The following is a 24037-nucleotide window of genomic DNA, read 5'->3' on the forward strand; positions in this document are numbered from 1 at the left end:
CTGTATTTCCAAGGTTTCGGAGCATCTCTGATCTTGTATGAAAAATAAAATACAGAAGTATTGTTTTGTATGTGATCAGTGGTAGAAAGTCTGTTTTTTCGCAGGTGAAGTTGATTTTTGACACAGCTGACCAGTGGTGAATAACATGGGTGTGGACATGGACAATGGCATCTCTGGTCCAAACAGAGGTATGACTCCACCCATGTGGTCCAGGAAGAATAGGTGTGTGTGAGCCTGTGTGTGTGTGTGTGTGTGTGTGTGTGTGTGTGTGTGTGTTCACTCACACAGTGTAGAAAGAAAGGAGAATACAGGGCTGAGGACTGAGCCTGGAGCAATGACACATGGCATGAGAAAGGGAACTAGCATTCAGAAAGGTAGGAAGAGAACAAGAAAATGGTGGTACTACAGCAACAGAAGAAGTACAGAGTGTGTGTTCTGGCTGGTGCAAATCCTACAGAGAAAACCACAGCCATAAGGAATGGGACAAGTTAACTGGCACAGCAGAAGAGAAACCCATGACCTTGGATGCTCTGAAGCTGCACCCAGCCCCTGAGAACAAATACACAACAGCCCCAGTTACAGATGACTCCAAGATGCTTCGGGGTTCATCCTTGGTTGGAACACCTGGATCCAGCAAGAGCAGAGGGGACCAGCCCCAAGGATTGTAGCCAAATAAACCAAGAGAAAAAAGAGAACAGGACCCGGATAATGCAGGCACAAGAGAACACACATCTGGATGTATCATCACACTGTCAGGCCAGGAAAGGATTTGAGTACAAACCCTGCAGTGAGACTTTGAAGAATAGCCCTGCCATTTATTAGCTGTGGGAACTTTGGCGGTTATGGAACCTCTGTGAGCCTCAGTTGCCCCCTTCATTGAATGAAAGTAATAATAGACTCTTCCTCCTGGGTGCAAGGCTCTGCCTGGCACAGGGCAGATGCCCTACAAGGGAGTGATGAGGGCGATGGCACCACACTTACTGTCCAGTGGCTCCTCCACTTCCTTGTAGATTTGCCTTAAGGACCCATCTGCCATGTATTTCTCAGTGAAGATGTCAAAAGGGACTAGTTCTCGAATAGTCTTCTTATCATCCTCTGAGGTGGCAAGCCATCGATCACAAGCGAAAGTCACGGTCTCTGTACCCTGGGGTGAGGAGGAAAGAGAAAAATTAGCACTTAATGAGGAAATTGCCCACTTCAGGGGTTCATCAGCATGTCAACACTCATGGGGACCAAAGACAAGGGTCATGGAGGCCCATAAATAATGCAAAAGCCACAGCCCTGCCCAATTCTAGCAGATTGAGTCTTACACAACCACACCAACGGCTGGTTCTTGAAGGCCAGAGCTCCCAGAGTTACTTAAAAATAAATATCTGAACCCCATCCTGGAGACTCAGTTTCAAAGGGTAAGGGGAGGGGTGTATATTTTTAAATTTCTACCAAGTCACTCATATCCACAGCTATGACTGCCTCCTGGGTTTAGAATTCTGTAGTTCCAGAATGTTTTCCAAGTTGTTCAGGTGGATTTCTGCCTGTGGGTGGACCTTGAGTAGCAGGAAGGGCAGGCTTGGTCACTCAGCAGTAGCATGGCCTTGGGGTGGCTAGCAGAGACCTGGCTGCCCAGACCCTCCTCCTTGACCCCTAAAGCAACTTCTAAAAGATTCCACCTGGGACTTGAGCTAGTTTCTGCACTCAAAGTGAACTGGGGGGATTTTTCTCAGAATATTTTATCTTAACTTACTACGGCTGCAGGTTCTTATAATGAATCTACCTGGAATCTCTTCTGGTAAGGGGAAAAAAACAACAACAAACAGCAGGACAGATCAATCAGAAACTCACATCTTTATCTGGGAGGAGCCTGCGGATTTCCACGTAGGCGCAGTGCCACCCAGGATTTATGCCCGTATTATCATGGCCAATCCGGATTTTTTCAATGACTTCCCCCACATCTTCTAGCTTTGGAAAGGAGAAAATGCACCAGATGTTGGCTGACAGGCTAAGAAAATACAACCGAAGCAAAAACTTGCCTCCCAGGGCACCAGCCTTGAGTTCTTTTGAATTTCCAGGACTCACTTTCCCCCAGTACATCCCCACTGTCCCCCAAGCCAGCCCCCATTCTCCTCTACACATGCCCTGTTCATGCTCCCCTTACCCTCACCCCACTTAAAAGTTCAATCATCTCCATTCAGTCAACCTCTGGGACGCTGCCCCCCCTTTTCATGGTGGAACCCATCTCTTTGCCTGTCATTTCTTATCACTGTAGCAGCTCATTTCTTGCCTGAGAACTTGACTTGGGTAACAGAAAGTGGGTTCTAGTTCTACCCATGCCCTGTTTTGCCAGCCTGACCTTTTCCTTGTCTCCCCAAGGGTCCCCTCCACCTCTAGTCATTCATCTTCTATATCCCTCAAATTCCAGTCCCTTAGATTTTACATTTTCTTGCCACAGGGCCCTTGCACATACTTTCCCTGTCCCTCCCTTTCCTCTTCTTTACATAAACCATTGTCTGCTCTACCTCATCATTCAGGTCTTAGCTCAAGGATCACTTCCTCAGGGAAGACCCCTGACCACCTCCAGAAAGTCAGATGTCTTCATGATAGGTTCTTACAGCATCCTACAGACACCCCACCCCCACCCCTGGTGCCCCAACCCAAAGCCTTTGATCCTGACACCAGTTCTGAGGGACAGGGCAAGGCTCACCCTCCTCCCAGTTTCTCCGAAGTACTGAGGCCCAGAGAGGTTGATGAGCTGCCCGCCTTCCTCTCTAACAGCAGCCCATCAGACTTGCCTACCTCTGAGTATAGGGCTCCTTCTACTCGCTGGTCTTCTGGGCCCACTTCACCCCCCAGGCCTGGCTCCTAGGAGCCTGCTGAGTCCACATACCTCCATAATGAAGCGGGAGGCGGACTTCCTCTCAAAGAACATCTTCTGCTCCCGCTTGTTGGTGCACAGGTTCTTCTGCTCGGTGCACACGCCATCGCAGCCGTAAATGACGATGAAGACGCTGGCATTTGTACCGGCGGCAAAGACATCGCTGGTGTAGATGGTGATCTCGTAAGGAACAACTAGGGGAAAGCCAGAGGGGATGTGAGAATAGAAAACAAGCACAGGCAAGGTCAAGTTCTTCACAGCACCACTGCCCCAGACCACCTCCCAGGAGATGCTGCTGCCCAGGGACCTGACCTTCACATGCTATTTCACAATGACGTAACATTGTTTTGTGGCATTTTAATTTGTCACATCCTATATAATAAAAGCCTAATATGCTAAGTGTCTGACCATTCGACTGTTCTATGACACGCACTGACTACCAGGGGGCAGACACCCCAACCAGTAGGTTAGCTTGCTACTGGAGTCCGGCCGATGGGGACTGGGCAAGATGGGCCGGACATGCCCTGGAGCCCACCTGCGGTCCCTCCCCAGCCTGATCATGCACCGGTGGGGTCCCTTGGCCTGACCTGCACCCTCTCGCAATCCAGGACCCTTCAGGGGATGTCAGAGAGCCGGGTTCAGCCCTATCCTCACAGGCTAGGCCAAGGAATCCCACCGGTGCATGAATCCGTGCACTGGACCTCTAGTTTGTATATAAATATGTGTATTTACTATGGGTCACACTGAAAACCCAGAGAAGAGTTCAAGAAGAAACGTACCCTATCCTATGATCTTGACCTTGAAAGGAGTCGCTTTAGAAGTCACCTCCTCACAGGTGGCACAGCCTTCTCCAGAGGAGAAATTTGCTTTTTATTTATTGCCATGGTTACCTTGCTATGCAACTATAGTAATAATACTTGTAATAGTAATCGTTATTATTCACTGAGTAATTACTAAGCGTTTTATATTTCTTATCTCATGTCACCTTCAGAGTGACCCTATGGAATAGGTATTGTTGTACTGAATTTTACAAATGAGAAAACCAAGGCCCAGGGAGGTGAAGCAACTACGCCCAGGTCACCATATGGCCAGTCAGTGGTGGAACTTGAACTTGAACCCAGACATGTCCGACCCCAAATCCTGTGCAGCCAACCTCTATGAGTGCTGTTGTCATGAACTGGAGTGAGTACTGGTGCCTACCCACAAGCCACGGGGAGGAGCAGCTTAAGCAGGAGACCACTGGTCCCATGAGGGCCTGGACAGTGGGTTAGGGAGAAACACGTCCCGGCTCTTCCAGGATCCCAGGCAATAATGGAGGTGCTCTCTCTGCATTGTGGGGTCCCATTCTTAGTCTTCTTGGGTTTCACCATGGCCTACGGCCTATAAGGCCTTGAGCAGAGAAGCTGGCAATGGGTTTGAGCTTCCCCGAGACTAGTTGGCAGTGGGAAAGCCCTGGAAATGTCTGGCAGGAGCAGCCCACCCTCCACCCATTTTCCTGGGCCTGGGCTCCGATTTGCTTCCTGGTTTCTATTTCTGCCCCTGTCACTGAGTTGCTGTGTGTCCTTGGGCAAGAGGTTATGCTTCTTTGGGCCTCAGTTTCCTTGCCTAGAAAATGAGGGGGGTTAACTAGATAGATCTGTGGCTTTCAGTTTAACTGCAGAATTTGTATAAATACATTTATCAAGAATATTCAGAAAAAAACACTTGACTTTTTAAAGCTAAGGTGCTTCTCTGGATGGCATGAATTGGGGGGCGGAGGACTGTCCCTTCTCAGCCCCCTCCTCCCACCAGCTGCCCTTAGACACCCCTTCAACACCTGGGATCCTCAGAACAGAGGTTGAAAACTGAGGTTCCTCCCAGCCCTGACGTGCCACGATGCTGACATTCGGGGCTCCAGGCTGTGTCCCACCTCCCCTCTGAAGCCTATGAGGTCAGGCATGACAACAGCTCCCTTCCTCATTGATATGCCTCAACCATGTGGTTTCACGTGTATTGGCAGCCTTGATGAACTGCCCTGGGTCCTTCTAGGCCCCAATGAGGATGCCTGGGCCCTGTTCCCACCATTCCCGAGCCAGGGCCCCGCAGCCCCTGGAGCTCCTGGCTTGGGCCCTAGGACATTCCCTATCAGGGCAGTGGGTTCTGGGCAGCAGACCCCTTCCTGTGTCCCCACCTGGGGAGTGCTGCACTTCGAAGGGGTGTCCATAGCTCATCGGTCTGCAAGTCAAGTCTTTCCTGACCTTTTTTCCCCTTTTTGACAAATGTGAATGCAGGACAAAGGGCAGATGGATCAATTTTAATATTAGGCTCGAACTGAATGTAGTTAAGGTCAGGCCATACAAAGTCTTCTCCTTTTTTTTTTTTTTTTTTTTTTTCCCTGTAAAGAGCAAAGCCTGTCCTAGGCTTAAAGGGAGAAATGAGCTCTTCTGTCCTGAAGGTTCCCACCCAATGCTGCCGCCAGCTGTGTGCATCCGCCGGGTGGGGTGGGGTGTCTGTCTAGGCTGCAGGCCAGTCCTGGGGCAGAGGCTGGACCTAGAATTTGCTTTGTATATGCAAGGACTTTACTAGAATAAAGTGTCACTTATTTTAGGCTTTATCTGACCATTGCCAGTTTAATTGCTGTAGGCCAGTGGTCGGCAAACTGCGGCTCGGGAGCCACATGTGGCTCGCAAGCTGCTGTTTGCCGCTCTGTTGATAATGAGTTTCCTGACTAACTGATTTACACTAAGCATGAGTTGCGTGGGGGAAATATTTTAATACAGCTAATTATTTGATTTAAAAATTGTACTCTCTGGGTTTAGTTCAGATTTTAGAATATTCAGACAGTTTTTAATAGTTTGGTTGACTTCAGTTTGAGTTCCAGCACCTAGTATTTACCTATATGTATAGAAACATTTAATATATACTTTCTGATGATGATAGAGGAGGGAAGTGTCAAAACTTCACCCAGTTATTTCCCTTCTTTTCGATTTGTCCCCAATCAGGATAAAATCTTATAGTGGTGACTCTCCAGCATGTAATGACTGGAATGGGGACAGGTGATGGGGTTGATGACCATACCTCACAGCTAGACCTTTATCATTCTTCCTTTTGTGGACTTACAACCATCCTGTTCTAAATCTCTGTTTTGGCAGATGGGGAAACTGAGCCCCAAAGAGGTCCAGCTCTCTGCCTGTTCTCACCAGCTAGTTTGGGGTGGTGTTTGGAATAAGTCCCATATTTTCTTTCCTGGGTCCAGGGCTCAGCCCACAGCCTTCACAGGACCCAGAGAGTTTGGAAAAGGAGCAAGAGACTCAGTCTCCTAGGTCAGCCTGGCCCAGAGTGGACACTGGAAGAGGGGTTGGAACTGCATTGCAAGGGTGGGTGATGGGATCTGGAAACAGGGCCAGACTTGCTGTGTGTGGTTCTTACATGGTGTGTACAGCCTCGTCTGAAGCTCCTCATGGAAGAGGTCCCTGACGATGGCCCCGTCATCTTCATTCTTGCTTAGCCAGCGGCCACAGGGGAACGTCATGCACTTTCCAAGAGATGGGGCGTCCACCTCTACCCACTCTACAAACCAGCCTGGAGCCTTGCCTGGAGGGAGGGAGAGGAGACACAGAACCCATCAAGGACTTTGATATGGTGGTTTCCTATCGGTAATGTCAGGGACTCCAAGCGTCCTTCTCTACTCAATGGCTGATACCTACAGTTCCACCATGAACATGTCATCCCTTTTGCACACAGCATTGCCCAAACGATGCCTGTAAAAACACTGGATCACATGCCGGGCTGCTGTCAGTGACATTAGCAAGAGCAAAGGAACATGGAGAAGAGATGACAGGAGGGCAGAGTCTGAGGGGAGGGAAGCAAGGACACTGTCCAGGGTGGAAGGCACTCCAAACAGGGAACCCAGAGGTGCCAGAAAGAGACTGTGTTAATAAGGACTTCATCATTTCACCCCATGGCAGCTCCCTGGCCTCAGTTTGTGATTCATGATGGGAAGGGAAATCAGTGAAGGGTCAATGTTGCTTCCTGGGAAAAGGAGTGCTCAGGCTTAATAAAGGCCATTGCAGCCAAACAGAGAACCCAGTCCCTCAGCCCCAGGTGCTAAGAGGAGGGCCTCCTTCTGTGGGCTTAGAAGACATGGTTTGAAGACCAAGCAAATGAGTCCAGTTTTACGGAGAAAGAACAAACTTGGGCACATCCTTTAGCAGTAGTGTCAGTGGCTTCTGGAAAGGATTAGCTAGATCAGTGGTTCTCAGAGTGGAATCCCCAGACCATCAGCCTCAGCATCACATGTGAGAAATATGAACTCTTGGGCCCCGCCCAGACCTGCTGAATCAAAGACTCTGGGGATGGGACCTAGAAATCTGTGATTTAATAAGTCCTCCAGGTGGTTCTGATACAAACTCAAATTTCAGAGCCACTGAGCCAGATCAGGGATTCTCAAATCTGACTGCACATTAAAATTACTGGGGGTGAGGGTTTAAGGAAAGTATTTTAAATCATCAGTATCCAGACCCCACCCCAGACCAATGAGATCAGAATCCTGCATGCAGCCAGGGCTCCACTGGGCTGCAGGGATTTAGGAAGTTGTGTAATTATGAAAGGCAGATAACATCCAAATTTCCCCCAGATTCTTTCCCAGACACCCCCTGGGACCTGTCTGCGGTCCCTGAGTTCTCAGCAGGGAGCAGAGGGAGGGAAGTCAGACCTGAGTTGTCATGGCCGATCCTGACTCTCCATAGATCTCCCAGGTCCAGTGCCTCCACTGTGAAGACATCGATGCTGTCCCTCTCAAATGGGTCGCTGTTGGTCTTGGAGGATTTCAGGAGGCTCATTCCTGCCAACCGAATGACCGCAACATGACTGGCTGGCCCTGAGACCTTTCAAACCTAGACTGCCCAACCCTTTTAGTCTTTCCTCATAATGACCAACTTTTGAGTTTTCATCAATTTTAGACTGTGCAATTACCATCCACTGGGCACCTTTGGAATATTTTATTTTGGTGTGTATCTTTTTATTGAGCTTCCCAATAACCCTCTGAGGTATGTATGTTTGCTTCCAATTTGTATTTAAAGAAAAGGAGACAGAGAAAAAAAGATGGCGACCGGCAGGAAGGTAGGGAGAGAGAGAGTGTGAGTGAGGAACCCATAGAGGAGAGTGTAGATGTGTGTGGTGTGTGTGTGTGTGTGTGTGTATGAGATAGGGTCAGTTAGATTCTGCAGGTCTTCCAAGGGGCTCCCGAACAGGGCAGCCCTAGACGGCGGAGCCCCACGCACAAAGCGGACACTTCTCCGCGGCTGGTGCGGACGCGGAGACCACGCCATCTTGAGAAACAGAGCTGCCTGAGACTCGGATCCTGGCTTCTGACACAAACCAGGACCCTGCAGCCACTGGGGACAGAGAACTGCTATCACAGCTTCAGACCAACAGACAACAAGAATCCAGACTTCCCGGCAGATTTCCGTGAGTCAAAGAGCCTATCCCCCTCCTCGCAGGCGCTGATAGCACCATAGTAACTGATAGACCTGCCCCTCCCCCAAGCTGCTGAGCGCCCACAGGCGTGCGGAAAGCGCCATAGTAACTGATAGACCCGCCCCTGGCCCAAGCTGCCCAGCTTTGCGCAGGGACGCGCTCCCTCTTAGGGAATTTGGCGCGCGCTCGCGCGCGGGACAGAAGCAGCTCCCCGTTGGGGAAATCTGTCAGTGCGCATAGAGGGCTCCCCTTCGGGGAATTTGGGGGAATTTGGCTCGCGGGTCACAGCTCCCCCTTCGGGGATTCTTAAGAGCGTGCACAGAGGGGCTTCCCTTTGGGGAATTTGGCGCACAGGACGGACTCCGCCCCCCTTCCGGGACTTTGGGAGAGTGCACTGAGCCGGCTCACCTTCAGGATTTTAAGAATGTGTGCTCTAGCCGGTTTGGCTCAGTAGAGAGAGCACACACAGGACGCAGCTCCACTTCAGGGAATTTGGCACGCCGGACACAGCTGCCTGGGATCCCTGACTCACAGCGCATTCACACTAAGAGCCAGCGACCCCAATTGTTGGTGCGTGCACACACAGGGACCCTGATTCTCAACGAGAAACCGCACAAGGCAACAGAGACTTTGACACTCGAGTTTTGGTGCAGACACAGGGAAACTCTGACTCCTGGCACATGCTAAGGATCTCATTCTCGGCACATACCAACAGTGTGGTGCAGACAGGGCCCCTGATTCTAAACGTGCACACGAGACCACACGGAACACTGGGGACACTGATCCTGGGCAAGTCTGGTTCCCACCAACCAAAGACAGCCACACGTCCTAGTGTCAGAGCACTTCAGTGAAACTAGGGTGGAGCGAAGTCCCCACAGCACACGGCCCAGGTCCACGCAAACGGAAGCTTGAGCTTTCTGGTAATAGCCAGAATGGGGAAACGAAATAACTCACAGAGGAAAGAAAATGTGGAGTCGCCAAGAAAGGAAATTAGTGAAACTGAAGCTTGCAACATGACCGAAAAGGAGTTCAGAGTAATGGTCATGGAATTTATACATCGGATGGATGAGAAAATCAACAACTTATGCAAGAATCAGGAAGAAATGAAAAGTGATATAGCTACAATCAAAAACACCATGGAAAGTTTCAACAGTAGACTACAAGAAGCAGAGGACCGAATTAGTGAGTTAGAAGATCAGGTACAGAAACAAGCTCAATATGAACAGCAATTGGAGAAAAAAATTAAAAAGCAGGAGGAAAGCCTAAGAGAGCTTCGGGACAACCTGAAACGAAGTAACATGCGTATAATAGGGCTGCCAGAAGGACAAGAAGAGCAGCAGGGATTAGACAATCTATTCGAAGAAATAATGACAGAAAACTTCCCGGATATGGGAAAGATAAAAGTTACGCAAGTACAGAGAGTCCCAAGCAGGATCAACCCCAAAAGACCCACGCCAAGACATGTCATAATTTCAATGGCAAATATAAATGATAAAGAGAGAATCCTAAAGGCGGCAAGAGAGAGACAGAGAGTTACCTACAAAGGAACACCCATCAGATTGTCAAATGATTACTCAACAGAAACACAACAAGCTAGAAGTGAATGGAAGGAGGTATACAAAGTGTTGCAAAGCAAAGGACTGAATCCAAGAATACTATATCCAGCAAGACTATCAATCAAAATTGAAGGGGAAATCAGGAGCTTTGCAGACAAAAAAAGCCTCAGGGAGTTTATCACCACCAAACCAGCAATGCAAGAATTGCTAAAGGGAATACTGTAAAAAGAAGAAATAAACAGGTAAGAAGGAATACAGACACAAAAATAGATATGACTACAAACAAATACCTTTCAGTAATAACTTTAAATGTAAACGGACTAAATGCTCCAATCAAAAGACATCGAGTAGCTGAATGGATAAAAAAAACACGACCCATATATATGCTGTCTACAAGAGACCCACCTCAGAACAAGAGACTCACACAGATTGAAAGTGAAGGGATGGAAAAATATCTTTCAGGCAAATGGAAATGAAAAAAAGCTGGGGTAGCAATACCTATATCTGACAAAATAGACCTCAAAGTAAATGCCATAACAAGAGATAAGAAAGGCCACTTCATAATACTAAAGGGAGAAATCCAACAAGAAGAAATAATACTGGTAAACATATACGCTCCCAATATAGGAGCACCCAAATACATAAAAAAACTCCTGGAGGATATCAAGGGAGAGATTAATAGCAACACAATCATAGTAGGAGACTTTAATACCCCACTATCACCACTGGACAAATCCTCTAAACAAAAAATCAGCAAAGAAACAGCAATCCTAAATGACTCACTAGACCAGATGGAATTAATTGACATCTTCAGAACATTTCACCCCAAAGCCATAGAATATACATTCTTCTCAAGTGCACATGGGTCATTTTCAAAGATAGACCATATGCTGGGTTACAGGCAAAGTCTCTTCAAATTCAAGAAGGTAGAAATTATATCAAGCATCTTCTCAGATCACAGTGGCATAAAACTGGAAATCAACTACAATAAATACAATCCAAAGAAATCAAACACATGGAGACTAAACAGCATGCTATTAAACAAGGACTGGGTCACCAGAGAGATCAAGGAAGAAATAAAAAACATCATGGCAACAAATGACAATGAAAATACAACAATCCAAAATCTATGGGACACAGCGAAAGCAGTCTTGAGAGGGAAGTTCATAGCTCTACAGGCCTATTGCAAAAAACAAGAAACAATGGTAATAAATTACTTAACCCTACAACTCAAAGAGCTAGAAAAAGAGCAGCAAGAAAAGCCCAGTGTAATCAGAAGGAAGGAAATAACAAAGATCAGAGCGGAGATAAATGACATAGAGACCAAAGAAACAATACATAAGATCAACAAAACCAAGAGCTGGTTCTTTGAAAGGATAAACAAGATTGATGGACCTCTAGCCAGACTCACCAAGAAGCAAAGAGAGAGGACCCAAATAAACAAAATCAGAAATGAAAGAGGTGAAATAACAACAGATCCCGCTGAGATACAAAGGATTGTTACAAAATACTACGAACAACTCTATTCCAACAAACTGGACAACCTGGAGGAAATGGACATATTCCTAGAAAAATATAACCTTCCAAAAATCAATCAAGAAGAATCTAAACAGCTCAATAGGCCAATAACTATGGACGAAATTGAAGCAGTCATCAAAAAGCTTCCGGCAAACAAAAGCCCGGGGCCTGATGGCTTCACAGGAGAGTTTTACCAAACATTCAAGGAAGAACTAAAATCTATCCTCCTCAGACTATTCCAAAAAATTCAAGTGGAAGGAACACTTCCAAGCTCCTTCTATGAAGCCAGCATCACCCTAATACCAAAACCAGATAAAGACAACACAATGAAAGAGAATTACAGACCAATATCCCTCATGAACATAGATGCCAAAATCCTCAACAAAATTCTAGCAAATCGGCTCCAGCAGTACATCAGAAAGATCATACACCATGACCAAGTAGGATTTATCCCAGGAATGCAAGGATGGTACAATATCCGCAAATCAATAAACGTGATACATCACATAAACAAATTGAAAGATAAAAATCACATAGTCATATCCATTGATGCAGAAAAAGCATTTGACAAAATCCAACACCCTTTCTTGATAAAAACTCTCAACAAGGTGGGAATAGATGGCTCATACCTCAACATAATAAAAGCTATATGTGATAAACCCACAGCAAACATCATACTCAATGGACAAAAACTAAAAACATTTCCCCTAAGAACAGGAACAAGACAGGGATGCCCACTCTCACCACTCCTGTTTGACATAGTACTGGAAATATTAGCCATTGCAATTAGACAAGAAGAAGAAATAAAAGGCATCCAAATTGGAAAAGAACAAGTAAAGCTGTCTTTATTTGCAGACGACATGATATTGTACATAAAAAATCCGAAAGACTCCGTCAAAAAACTAATAGACTTAATAAATGAATTCGGCAATGTAGCAGGATACAAAATTAACGTCAAGAAATCTATGGCCTTTCTATACACCAATAGTGAACTTACAGACAGAGAGACTAAAAAGGCAATCCCATTTACCATCGCGCCAAAAAAATTAAGATACCTAGGAATAAACTTAACTAAGGAGGTAAAAGACCTATACACGGAAAACTATAGGACACTGAAAAAAGAGATAGAGGAAGACGTAAACAGATGGAAGAACATACCATGTTCATGGATTGGTAGAATCAACATCATTAAAATGTCCATACTACCCAAAGCAATCTATAGATTCAATGCACTCCCCATTAAAATACCAACGGCATATTTCACAGACCTTGAAAGAACTCTCCAAAAATTCATCTGGAATAAAAAAAGACCCCGAATAGCCACAGCAATCCTGAGAAAGAAGAATAAAGTAGGAGGGATCTCAATACCAGATTTCAAGCTGTATTACAAAGCCACTGTTCTCAAAACAGCCTGGTACTGGCACAAGAACAGACACATAGATCAATGGAACAGAATAGAGAATCCAGATATTGACCCAAACCACTATGCTCAATTAATATTTGACAAAGGAGGCATGAACATACAATGGAATAAAGATAGTCTCTTCAATAAATGGTGTTGGGAAAATTGGACAGATACATGCAAAAGAATGGAGCTTGATCACCAACTTACGCCATACACAAAAATAAACTCAAAATGGATACAGGACTTAAACATAAGACGGGAAACCATAAAAATAATAGAGCAATCCACAGGCAGCAAAATGTCAGACATATGCCAAAAGAAATTCTTCACTGACACTGCCCCTAGGGCAATGGAAGCTAAAGAGAAAATTAACAAATGGGACTACATCAAAATAAAAAGCTTTTTCACAGCAAAAGAAACCATCAACAAAACAACAAGAAGGCCCACTGCATGGGAGAACATATTTGCAAATGGCATCACTGATAAAGGTTTAATCTCCAACATCTACAGGCAGCTTATACAACTTAATAAAAGGAAGATACATGATCCAATAAAAAAATGGGCAACAGACCTAAATAGAATCTTTTCAAAAGAAGACAGAAGGAAGGCCAAGAGACACATGAAAACATGCTCAACGTCACTAATTATCCGAGAGATGCAAATCAAAACAACAATGCGGTACCATCTCACACCTGTCAGAATGGCTATCATCAACAAATCAACAAACGACAAGTGTTGGCGAGGATGCGGAGAAAAAGGAACCCTCGTGCACTGCTGGTGGGATTGCAGACTGGTGCAGCCACTGTGGAGAACAGTATGGAGTTTCCTCAAAAAACTGAAAATGGAACTCCCATTTGACCCAGTAATCCCACTCCTGGGAATATATCCGAAGAAACTAGAAACACCAATTAGAAAGGATATATGCACCCCTATGTTCATAGCAGCACAATTCACCATAGCTAAGATTTGGAAACAGCCTAGGTGCCCGTCAGCAGATGACTGGATCAGAAAACTGTGGTACATCTACACAATGTAATACTATGCTGCCATAAAAAAGAAGGAATTCTCATCATTTGCAGCAACCTGGGAGGAATTGGAGAACATTATGTTAAGTGAAATAAGTCAGTCAATGAAAGAAAAATACCACATGATCTCACTCATTTATGGATAATAAAGAACATTATAAACTTGAACAAAAAGATAGATACAGAGACAGTAAAGCATCAAACAGACTGTCAAATTACAAGGGGAAAGTTAGGGAGAGGTGGGGGAGATAAGAGATCAATCAAAGGACTTGTATGCATGCATATAAGCATAACCAATGGATGCAAAACTCTGGGGGGTGGGGGCATATATGGGAGTGGGGTGTGGGGAGGGCAATGGTAAGATATGTACACATATAATACCTTAATAAAAAAATTGGAAAAAAAAAGAAAAGAAAAGGAGACAAATGCAGAGGCCAGGTGCCGTGTCTGAGATCATCCAGGAGAAAGTGGTGGGGCCCTAAGTCAACGGCTGCTCTCCTTCCATACCCTCACGTCTCTATACCTGGGGAGAAGCCAATGACAAAGCCACCCTCCCCATGTTCCCTGGGGAAACAGGGGCTCCCCTGAAGGGTGGGGCATGTGGAAGGCATGGCTTCCAATGCTCCCCACCAGCCATCTCACATATGCAATCTGTCCTGGGACCTGGGCTATGGCATCAGTCTGAAATCTGAGGTGGTCTCAATATCATCGCCATCCCCTCCTGCCTCAGCATGTACTACATTGCCTTCAAGTTCCTTTACCCCTGTAAGTCCCAGCTCTGAGCCCTCTCCAGGTAGGAAGTCTTCTGATATTCGCAGACTCTTAACAGACAGACCTTGGTCCAATGCCTGGTTTTGCCACTTAACATCTGGGCGGCCTTGGGCAAATTGTTTAATTTTCTGAGGCTTGGTTTCCTCAAATGCCAAAAGGGGTGGATGGGGAATTATTAATCAACAGGGATAAAGTTTCAGATTAGTGAGATTAATAAACTCTAGAGATCTGCCGTATAACACATACTTATAGCCAACAATAATGTATTGCATATATAACATTTAAGAGGATAGATCTTATGCTAAGTGTTCTTCCCATAATAAAATACAATAAAACAATAAAGGGGAATTCTTAAAGTGATTTTTTTTAAAAGAGAGGAGGGGAGGGAGGGAGGGAGGGAGGGAGGGCCATTATGGAACATTCTGCTGAGTCTTCCAGTCTCTCTGGGGATAATGTGGGTGAACCTCAGACCTGCATTGTTTTCTTACCAGTGTCATCTTGTGTACCAAAGAGTGTGATGAAGACATTGGCATCTGTGCCTGCATTCTTCTTGTCCCCAGTCTTTATGGTCACTTGGAATGTGGTAGATTTATCTGCAGGAGAGGAGTGTGGAGAAGTGAGTGGCAGATTGCTCCTCCCCTGCAGGAAGGAGAGAGAAACATACTGAGTGTGTTTCTATGTTCATGTTGACCATTCCTATGAATTGCTGTGCTTACAGGATGTGTTGCTCTGCAGTTGCCTTTAGTCTGGAAACATCCTGAAGGCAGAAATGGGGTCTCCCTTACCTCCAACTCACACTGGAAGCCTTCAACCAATAGAGTTGTAGGATGCTTAGGGGAGACTTGGGTGACTGTGAGGGTCAGAGGCTCATCATCCAGAAACCTTAGTCTGACTCCTCCAGGTTTAGAAGACTTTTAGGGATTTGAGTTGCAAGGAAGGGAGCACAAACACCACAGAACTCTTGAAAATTCATTCTTTTTCTTGACAAAAGTGTATTGAGGGGCTCTAATATGCCTGGCTGGAAGGGAGAATACAAGGCTAAGTCAGAACCAGCTACTCTATTCTATTCTATTCTATTCTATTCTATTCTATTCTATTCTACCCTATCCTATCCTACCCTATCCTATTTCATTCCATACCTTGTTCTGTACATACCCAGCCTTATGCTGGACATGTATAAATATGCTCACCCACCTCCTCATTCTTGCCATGAAAGAATGAGAGGGCAGTACAGATAGAAAGCCAGAGGAAGAAGTATCCAGAGTTCACAGGGGAAGGAGGGAAGATGGAGACCTCAGATGGGGCAGAGGCAAAGGGGAGGGATGCTGGAGGGAAGAAATAAGCCCTAGTTGAGGAAACCTTTCTGTTCCAGGCCCATGTTGTCGAGGGGGTTGTTTTCACCACCACCCCCACCCGCCTCGTCCTCCTCGCTCGGCGGCAGCACATAGGACTCATCCACTGACAACAGCTCCCTGGACAGCTGGCCATCATCCTCCTCCACTGCCAGCCAGCGTTGGCATGGGAAGTAGTACCTGTGGGGGTGGGGAATGAGGAGAGGTTGGGAATATCTCCATGGAAAGGTCTCATGAAGGAGTAGTCATGGGCTGAGAAATGAGAGACCCTTGGTGGGGAGCCCAGATGCTCCCCTGTCTGCCCTCCACGGCATTGCCCCCATCCTACCTAGCCTGGTAATCACCCCAGCAGTGTCACTTGCCTTTTGCAGAGAGCAAATGTGGGGACAAGTCTCCAGATAACCCATTGAAAATGCTGTGTAACAGAGTCTGGGGCACAGCTGACCCTTAATCAGGGTCACATTGGAAGCATCTAGAGAAGAGGGGCTCCTGGGGATTGCTCCAACCCTTTCTTGAGCTAGTCTGTTAGCCAGGCTACTTTAGCAGAGAGGGTTGCACACGGAGCCCTTATTGTTGCTTCAATACAAGGAAACGAAGACATGTAAACACACAACAAGAAAGGAGGGTGAGGAAGAGGAGGCGATGAGGGGAGCAAGGAGTGGAGAAAGGAAGGAAAAAAGAAAAAGGATGGGGAGGAAGAGAGATGAGTAATGAGGGGGGATCCATTCCCAAGAGTGATAAAACTAAAATACTTGGTTGTAAACTTAACAGGAATGTGTAGCAGCTGTGAGTAGAAAATTGTAAAGCATTACTGAGATACCTAAAGGAACTCTTGGGTAAATGGAAATGTGTATGTTGTGGGTAGCATTTAATATTCTAAATATGCAGTTCCCCCACACATACATTTAATGACATAACAATCAAAATTCCAATAGTTTTATTCAAATCACATAATGTCTTGATTTGAAAAGGTAAGACTAGCTAATATTTTTGAAGAATGTTGAAAGAGGCCAAGTAGTGACAGATATTAAAAAGAGATTCTAAAGCTACAATAATGTAAAGATTGCTGGGCTGGCCCAGAAATGCTAAACCAATGGAACAGATTTAACTGACCCGAACAGAGCTGCAGGAGGAAGCAGCAATGTTCAGTTTGTCCCTGTCCCTATGCTTTTTGCAACACTTTATCCTTTCCAGCTTAAATGCCTTAGATTTTCAGAACATCTGCAGAAGTAAGCTGGGCTGGCATCATTAAGCCCATTTATCCGAAGAGCAAATGAAAGGCCATGAGGATGGAGCAACTTGTTCAGGGCAACCTGGCCAGTTCCTGGAAGAGGTCCTACCCCAGGTCAGGACCCTGGATCCCAGCATGGGGTTGTCTAATGGCTCTTTGGCACCATCATGATAACCTCATAGAAATCCATGATGTCAGGCCATGTGGGAGCTGTGCCTCAGTGTTCCCATCTGGAGCAATCTCTTGGGATGGTGGGGCAGGAAGGAGGTAGGAAGAGGGGTGAGCCTCCTCACCCCCTACCCTGCATAGAGAGGAGCCCAGGAAGAGGGCATGCTCCCAGAGACACCAGGCTAAAGGCCAAGAATTTGTTTACATATCAACAAATATGTTTTTATTGAGTGTCCACTACATCCCAGACACTGGCAGGCCCTGGGCAGCAACAACACCCACGTAGGATCTTCCTTGCTTTCTCTTCTGCCTCCCCGCTGCCTCCAGCACATCCCAAGAGGCAATGTGGTCTATTGCTAGAAATACTGCATAGCACATTCATCACTGATGGTCTGAAGTTCTGGTCCTGGTTCTGGCACAATTTGATTCTGGGGATATAGTTTTACTTCCCTTGGGGGTGACTCCTTCACCTGTTGGGAGGAAAGATCCCCCTTTCCAACCTAGCTCACGGTGGGCCTGTGGGCCAAAGCTGCCCACCACCTGCTTATGTACATTCTACATAGGAAGCATGGATTTTACACTTTTAAACGGTTGGGGAAAATCTAAAGAACAATAATATTTTGCAACACGTGAAAATTACATGACATTCTAGTTTCGGTGTCCATAAGCTTTACTGAAACACAGCCACGGCTCCTCATTTAGGAATCATCCACAGCTGCTTTCCTCCTGCAAAGGTCAGGCAAGTGTGACAGAGACCAAGTGGCCCCCAAGCCTAAAATATTTACTACCTGGCTGTTACAGGTGGCCTAGAACATTAGAACAATGTACCAGAAGTCGCTTTATACCTGGAGAGACATATAGGTGACTAAGTCTGGCCATGGAGAGTGGGCCAGTGATGGTCTGGCAGGGAAGGAAAACCCAACTTTCTGAGTTGATGGATCTCAAGAAATGGATTGGATGTTCTATCAGACTGTTACCTGAGATGGCAAGGAACGCCAGGGGGCTGCCCAATGAGCGGGAAGGGAGGGAGGCAATGCCCATCTAGCCAGTTACATGGACCAAAACTACATTACAGCCCCCCCACTACCTCCACCCTCAGGCATCACAGCCACCCCACCCTCACCCTCAGGCATCACAGCCCTCCCCACCCCCACCCTCAGGCATCACAGCCACCCCATCCTCAGTCCTCATTCCAAGACTATCTTAGTGGCAGGCATGACCTGTCCTCCTTCCCCTCCAGCCCCACTCACGTGCTCTCATTGCTCATGTCGGTTATGTCTACCCTGTCCAGGAACCATCCTGCTTTGTTGCCCGCATTGTCATGGCGAATCCGAATCTTGGTCAGGGCCCCCAGCTCAATGGCAGAGACGGTGAAAGTGTCTGTCTGGGAAGGGCCAGAGTAGCACTCAGAGGGTGGTACCCACCTCACCTTGCATCAGCTTCACCGTCCCAGGATCTGAGGCTGCTGTGAGACCCAAACCAGCAAGAGACACATGGATTTATGTTGTGGGATGTGTGTTTGGCGGGGGTGAGGGTGGGGGGGGGGAGGGGGGTGGTGTGAACTGCTGCTTGGATATGTGCTGTGTGTGTACATGTGTGTATAAACTCCTTCAGCTACATATTTTAATTAAGTACCTGCTAGGAGCCAAAGTGTAAATCCAAAGTGATTTACAGAAACAGAAGTATTGGACTTGCTCCCTATTGAGGTGGGAAGATTGAATGTGGATGAGTGTATGTATATGCACTGGAGGAAGCAGGAGACAGACAACACTAAGTGAATGGGGTCTTCTTAGCCATCATTTTTTTAAACTCTTTAATCCCAGATCATAGTGGCCATAATTTCTTCAAGAAAAGTACTGGAACAGAAATAAACCATGATCCTTAAGTCATGGGAAGGGAGAGAAACCAGGGCTCTCTGAAATAAATCAGTGATGAGGCTGAAAGTATTTTAATGAATTTGATTTCTTTCTATCTTCCTCTGTGTGGATGAGGGAACCTGAGGATGAAGTCTCCTCTAAGGCTTAGAATGGGGGCAGGAATGGGAAAGGTGAGATGAGGGACAGTCTTCTCGCCAGAGGATATTGTGCAATTTCTAAGGACAAAGGTGGCAGCTGTATTTTTCATGCTTTCCCACTATACAAGGAAGGAGGGGGGGGGGTAGATACATTTCTTTCAATGCTAAAAGTTTTTGTGACTTCAGGATACAGTTCTCAGCATGTCTTTCAAGGCCCTCGTTTCCCCACCCCTTAGGTTGGTTTCATCAAGCTTCCCAGAGGCAGTGCCCACTACAGCTCAGCCTTAACCACAGCCCTGCAGGAAGACTCTTTCTGAGTATCCTCAAACTGGCCTTCCACATCTCTACCTCACATCTTTGTCATGAGGTTCTGTCTTCGGAGAGCACCTCTCACTGACATCTGTGGACATCTACGCCATACTCATCCACCAAGGCCATTTACATCTCTCCTTCCCACCAAGTGTCCCTCAAAGTGCCATCTTATGGTCACGCTTCCTTCCTGTACCCCTGCTCCACCCACTTAGCACTGAGTGTCTGCTACCCTTGCTATCTCCGGTGAGTTCCTGTGGGGTCATGGAACTGAACCCCCACCTGTGCCTTTCTTATAGAAAGCACTGCCATGACACCTGGTTGGGCTGAACAAAGCTCACTCCTGGACCCGGCAGTCACTGTGGGTAGGGGGGCTTGGGAACCACCAGAGAGCTCCTTCTGTCTGAATCCCAATCACCCACCCAATGGCCAGAAAGCCCATACACTACCTGCCCCGGCTGGAACTTGCTGGACTTGTCTGAATTCCTCAGGGGACGCTCCCCTGTGTCCCCGTACTCCTCGCCATAGATGGTCAGGAAGACGTTGGCACTGGTGCCAGCCTTGGGAACATTCCCTGTGATAACCTGGACCTGGTAGGTGTTGGCTGGAGACAGAGAAAGACGCAGCATTGAGGACACACGGGCCTCTGAGTGGGCCTGAGGCTCAGTCTCTTGGGTCCAGGTAGATGGTGGAAGCTAGAAGTGACTACAGGTACCTCCACATCTACACTAACTTGGAACAGAATTTGCCCTTCTTCTCCGCCCAAGACTTTTTTCCCCCCTATAAATCCCAAGAAGTCACAGTTTGGGGAAAACTCACCCTGAGCAGCCCTCCTACTTTATGTCCCCAACACTGAGTTATATCAGGGCTCCTCTAAGTCAACCACTCCTGAGAGCCCTGGGACAAACGCAATGCTAACCCCAGATGGGAACTGTCCATGGTGGCATTAAGACACATGTCAGGAGAGCTATTTGGGTGCCCATCTATGGGGCTTCCATGTGAGAGGAGAGCAAGGCACCTCCCCCACCCTGGGCTCCCTTGGTGAGGGGGAGGGGGACTGTCTGACCCCTGCTCAGGCTTACGCTTAGGACCTGACCGGCCAGAGGGCGCCAGCTCCACGACAATTTCATTGTCCTCCTTGCCTCTGGCCAGCCAGCGGTTGACATCGAACTTGTACTCCTCAATCACCTCCTGCATCCCCGGCCCAAACTCCTCCTCTTCCTCCTCCTCAGACGACTCCTCCTCCTCCTCTTCAGACGAGGACTCCTCCGACGAGGACTCTTCCTCCTCGTCCCCCTCATCCTCCTCGTCACTGCCCTTCTTCTTCTTCTTCTTCCTCTGCAGCTTGGCTTTCAGCCGCTCCTTCTTGAGCAGCTGCCGCAGCTTGTCCTTCTCCTTCTTCTTCCGGGCCTCCTCCTCGGGTGTGAGCTCCTCCTCCTGCACCAGCAGGTGCCGCAGCCACAGCATGTCCACGAACCAGCCGGGCGAGAAGCCCTCGCCCGTGTGCCCCAGTCGGATCTTGAAGACCTCCCCCACGTCAACTGCCTCCAGCTGTGCAAAGAGGGGAGCGTTGGCTGGGGTGGCCCCTGGTGTCCTCCCACCTCCCATGCAGAGCCAGGCACAGGCTTGGTGCAGAGTCACAGATGGAGAGTCCCAGGCCTCAAAGCTCAGAGCTTCCACCAGCTCCCTCTCTCCTACACACCCAGCCTTGTTTCTCGGCCCACCTTCCAGGACCTCTCGCAAGCCCCACCCTCCACCCAAATGTATTTCCTTCTAAATCCCTGTGATGGTCAAGATGATCTGATCTCCGTGCTTCTTCTCTTCTCTTTCTTCGCTTTCTCTCTCTCTCTCTCTCTCTCTCTCTCTCTCTCTCTCTCTCTCTCATCTCTCTCTCTCTTCTACTTAGAGGATGGGCTCTGGACCTGCTTAGTCCCTTTCTCAGTACCTTGGATTTCCTCTCCAGTGTTTCCCAGGTCACAATGTCATGTGATCAACCTCCCCAGGGAGGCCCACTTCTGGTCCCTTCTCCCCACCTGTCTGCCAGCTGTGATGCATCTGCCGGTCGGTCTGCATCCAGAAGATGTACTGCTCTGTCACATCTCCATGACTGGTCAGTTTCCCAAACACTTTCCCTGACATTGACTATTTTGATCCTTCCAGGGTCTGTGGAGCAGGCCAGGCAGGCATTATAAAGCTAGGTTTGAACTGGTGGAAAATCTGAGGCTCAGAGAGGTCCAAGGCTAGGGCTGCCATCTCTTCAGCAGTGCATGGAGGGGCTGGACTCATTGAGGCTTGTGTCACACAAACACACACAGAACACCAGCCTGATCGTGCCTCCTACACACACACACACACACGCACACACAGACACACACACACGTCTCATATCAAAATTCTATATGTCCCCCAATGAGCATCCTCCTCTCCTGCTAACAATATGCCCATATCCTCATCTCTTTTCTCCTCTACTCAAAGGGCAGTGCTGAGGCCAAGGGCACTCAAAGCACAACCAGGAGACCCCCAGGCTTCCCAGTATCCTGCCTGGGAAGCATGGCCCTGCCCTCGGGCTGACAGAGCTGTGGAATCAGAGGCCACCGGGCTGGGAAATGATGGGACTAGTGCCATATTTTGCTAAATTAGATTTATCTACTCCCATGGTTCTCAGAATTGGCAGCACATTAGTATCACTAGTTGAGCTTTTCAAAGACTCCCCATAAATTTCTCATTTAACTGATCGGGGTATGGATCAGTTTTTCCTTAAAGCTCCCAAAGTGATTCTAATAAGAAGCCAGAGAACCACTGATCTAGTCTAATCCCTTCATTTCCAGGCATCCCCTGGGCCCTCGGTTGGCACTTCCGCTGCCTTCCCCACACACACCTGGAACGTGTCCTTGGATGCCCGCTCAAAGACTTTCGAGCGGCTGGAGAGGAAGAGCACCTCTGTCTTGCCTTTCTCGCCATAGATCTGTACGTAGACTCGGGCAGTGGTGGCTGCACCGCCCACATCTCCTGTCCAAACCTCAACCTCGTAGTGGACCACTGGGTGGGCATGCAGGGGAGAAATGGGACATTAGGTAATCGCAGCAATAGCAATGATGGTAACAAAAATATTTCCCAGGCCTGTGCCATGTGTCTGGTGATTCACAGGCATTATCTCATCTAATCTCATCAATATCATGTGTAGGTACTATCATCCCCATTTTACAGGTGGACAAACTGAGGCAGAGAGGAATTGAGTAGGTGTCAGGAGTGGCAAACCCAATCGATCAGATTCCAAAACCCAGTCGCCCACTGCACCACATGCATCCTCCGGCACCAGGAATGCGGAGTAGTCAATACAGGGTTGGCACTCTCTGCTGTGCACCTCCCCCTGGGCACACACCACGGGGCAGAAAGAAGCAAGGCTGTTTGTTTGTTTCTTTTTTTCAGTAAGGGACAAAGAGTTGCAATTACAGTTTTTATTTAAATATATGTACCTCTCAGGTGATAACAACATATACATTCAAGGAGAGAAAGTTATCTATATTTTAAAAGTTAAAGGAGTAATTAATCAAGCTGTTAGAGGGTGGAAATGTGTTACAGGTCTACACCACTAGAGGGCGCTTCCCAGCGGAGAGCCAAGTGCCTTCAGAACTATGAGGCCATATTTTTTCAGTGACTATTTTAAGACTTGCCCTTTCAGCAATGCTGTAAGACAACATCATGATTTTTTTTTTCAAGTAAAGACTTATTTTCAACAAGACTAGGATCTTCCATTACCATGGCAATGTGAGAAATTGGAGGCTGAAAGCAAGAGGACTTGCTGCAAGTCTGAAGAAGTTGAACTAGAAATACCAGGCTCAGCTGGGAGTGAGGGTGGGCTAGCAACATGGATAACAGGGGATACAGTAAAAGCTGGCATTCTGAATGAAGGGGACTCCCAATCCCATTATGACCCTCAGTTTTCAGAACAATAAGCAGCCAGGGTGATACAAAATTAGGTCAGATAAAAATGAGCAATCGAAGAACATGCTATTGGAAATTAGCATGTGGTAGCTGGAATGAAGTATTTCACAGCAAGGATATAGTCAAGAACAGCTCTGAAGAACAAAAAGGAAATTTCCAAAGAACAAAATGACAAATGATATAAGGGTAAGAAAATCAGAGGAGGTCCAATATCTTACTAAGAGTTCAGTTCTAATGAAAACAGAGGAAACAGAGAGTTGGCAATTGTCAAAGAACTAATACAAAAAGTCTCCAAACTAAAAAAATGCTTCTGGATGGAAGGAGCCCATGAGTTCTAAGAACCATGGATGAAACTAAATCACAAAAGGCAGTGACGACATCATAAAGTTTCAGAATGCCAGAGATAAAAATAGGATC

General features: G+C 47.1%; 1 protein-coding gene across 3 annotated transcripts in view; it reads right to left on the reverse strand.

Annotated features, from left to right (window-relative positions):
- LOXHD1 (lipoxygenase homology PLAT domains 1) overlaps nt 1-24037 on the reverse strand; it is a gene marked incomplete at both ends in the record, with an annotated part of 109399 nt that overhangs the window by 32857 nt on the left and 52505 nt on the right. For 2 of the 3 annotated variants that reach the window (XM_079785082.1, XM_079785081.1), the window contains 11 exons: nt 982-1144; nt 1840-1956; nt 2882-3063; nt 6278-6442; nt 7563-7691; nt 15090-15194; nt 15961-16133; nt 18603-18736; nt 20125-20279; nt 20758-21226; nt 22554-22714. In XM_079785082.1, the coding sequence (XP_079641208.1) occupies nt 982-1144; nt 1840-1956; nt 2882-3063; nt 6278-6442; nt 7563-7691; nt 15090-15194; nt 15961-16133; nt 18603-18736; nt 20125-20279; nt 20758-21226; nt 22554-22714 (1953 nt within the window). The remainder of the gene's footprint in view (nt 1-981; nt 1145-1839; nt 1957-2881; nt 3064-6277; nt 6443-7562; nt 7692-15089; nt 15195-15960; nt 16134-18602; nt 18737-20124; nt 20280-20757; nt 21227-22553; nt 22715-24037) is intronic. The other variant, XM_079785083.1, reaches the window with a different exon arrangement.

This window comes from Cnephaeus nilssonii, assembly GCF_951640355.1.
Source record: "Cnephaeus nilssonii genome assembly, chromosome: 11".
Taxonomy (NCBI): Eukaryota; Metazoa; Chordata; class Mammalia; order Chiroptera; family Vespertilionidae; genus Cnephaeus; species Cnephaeus nilssonii.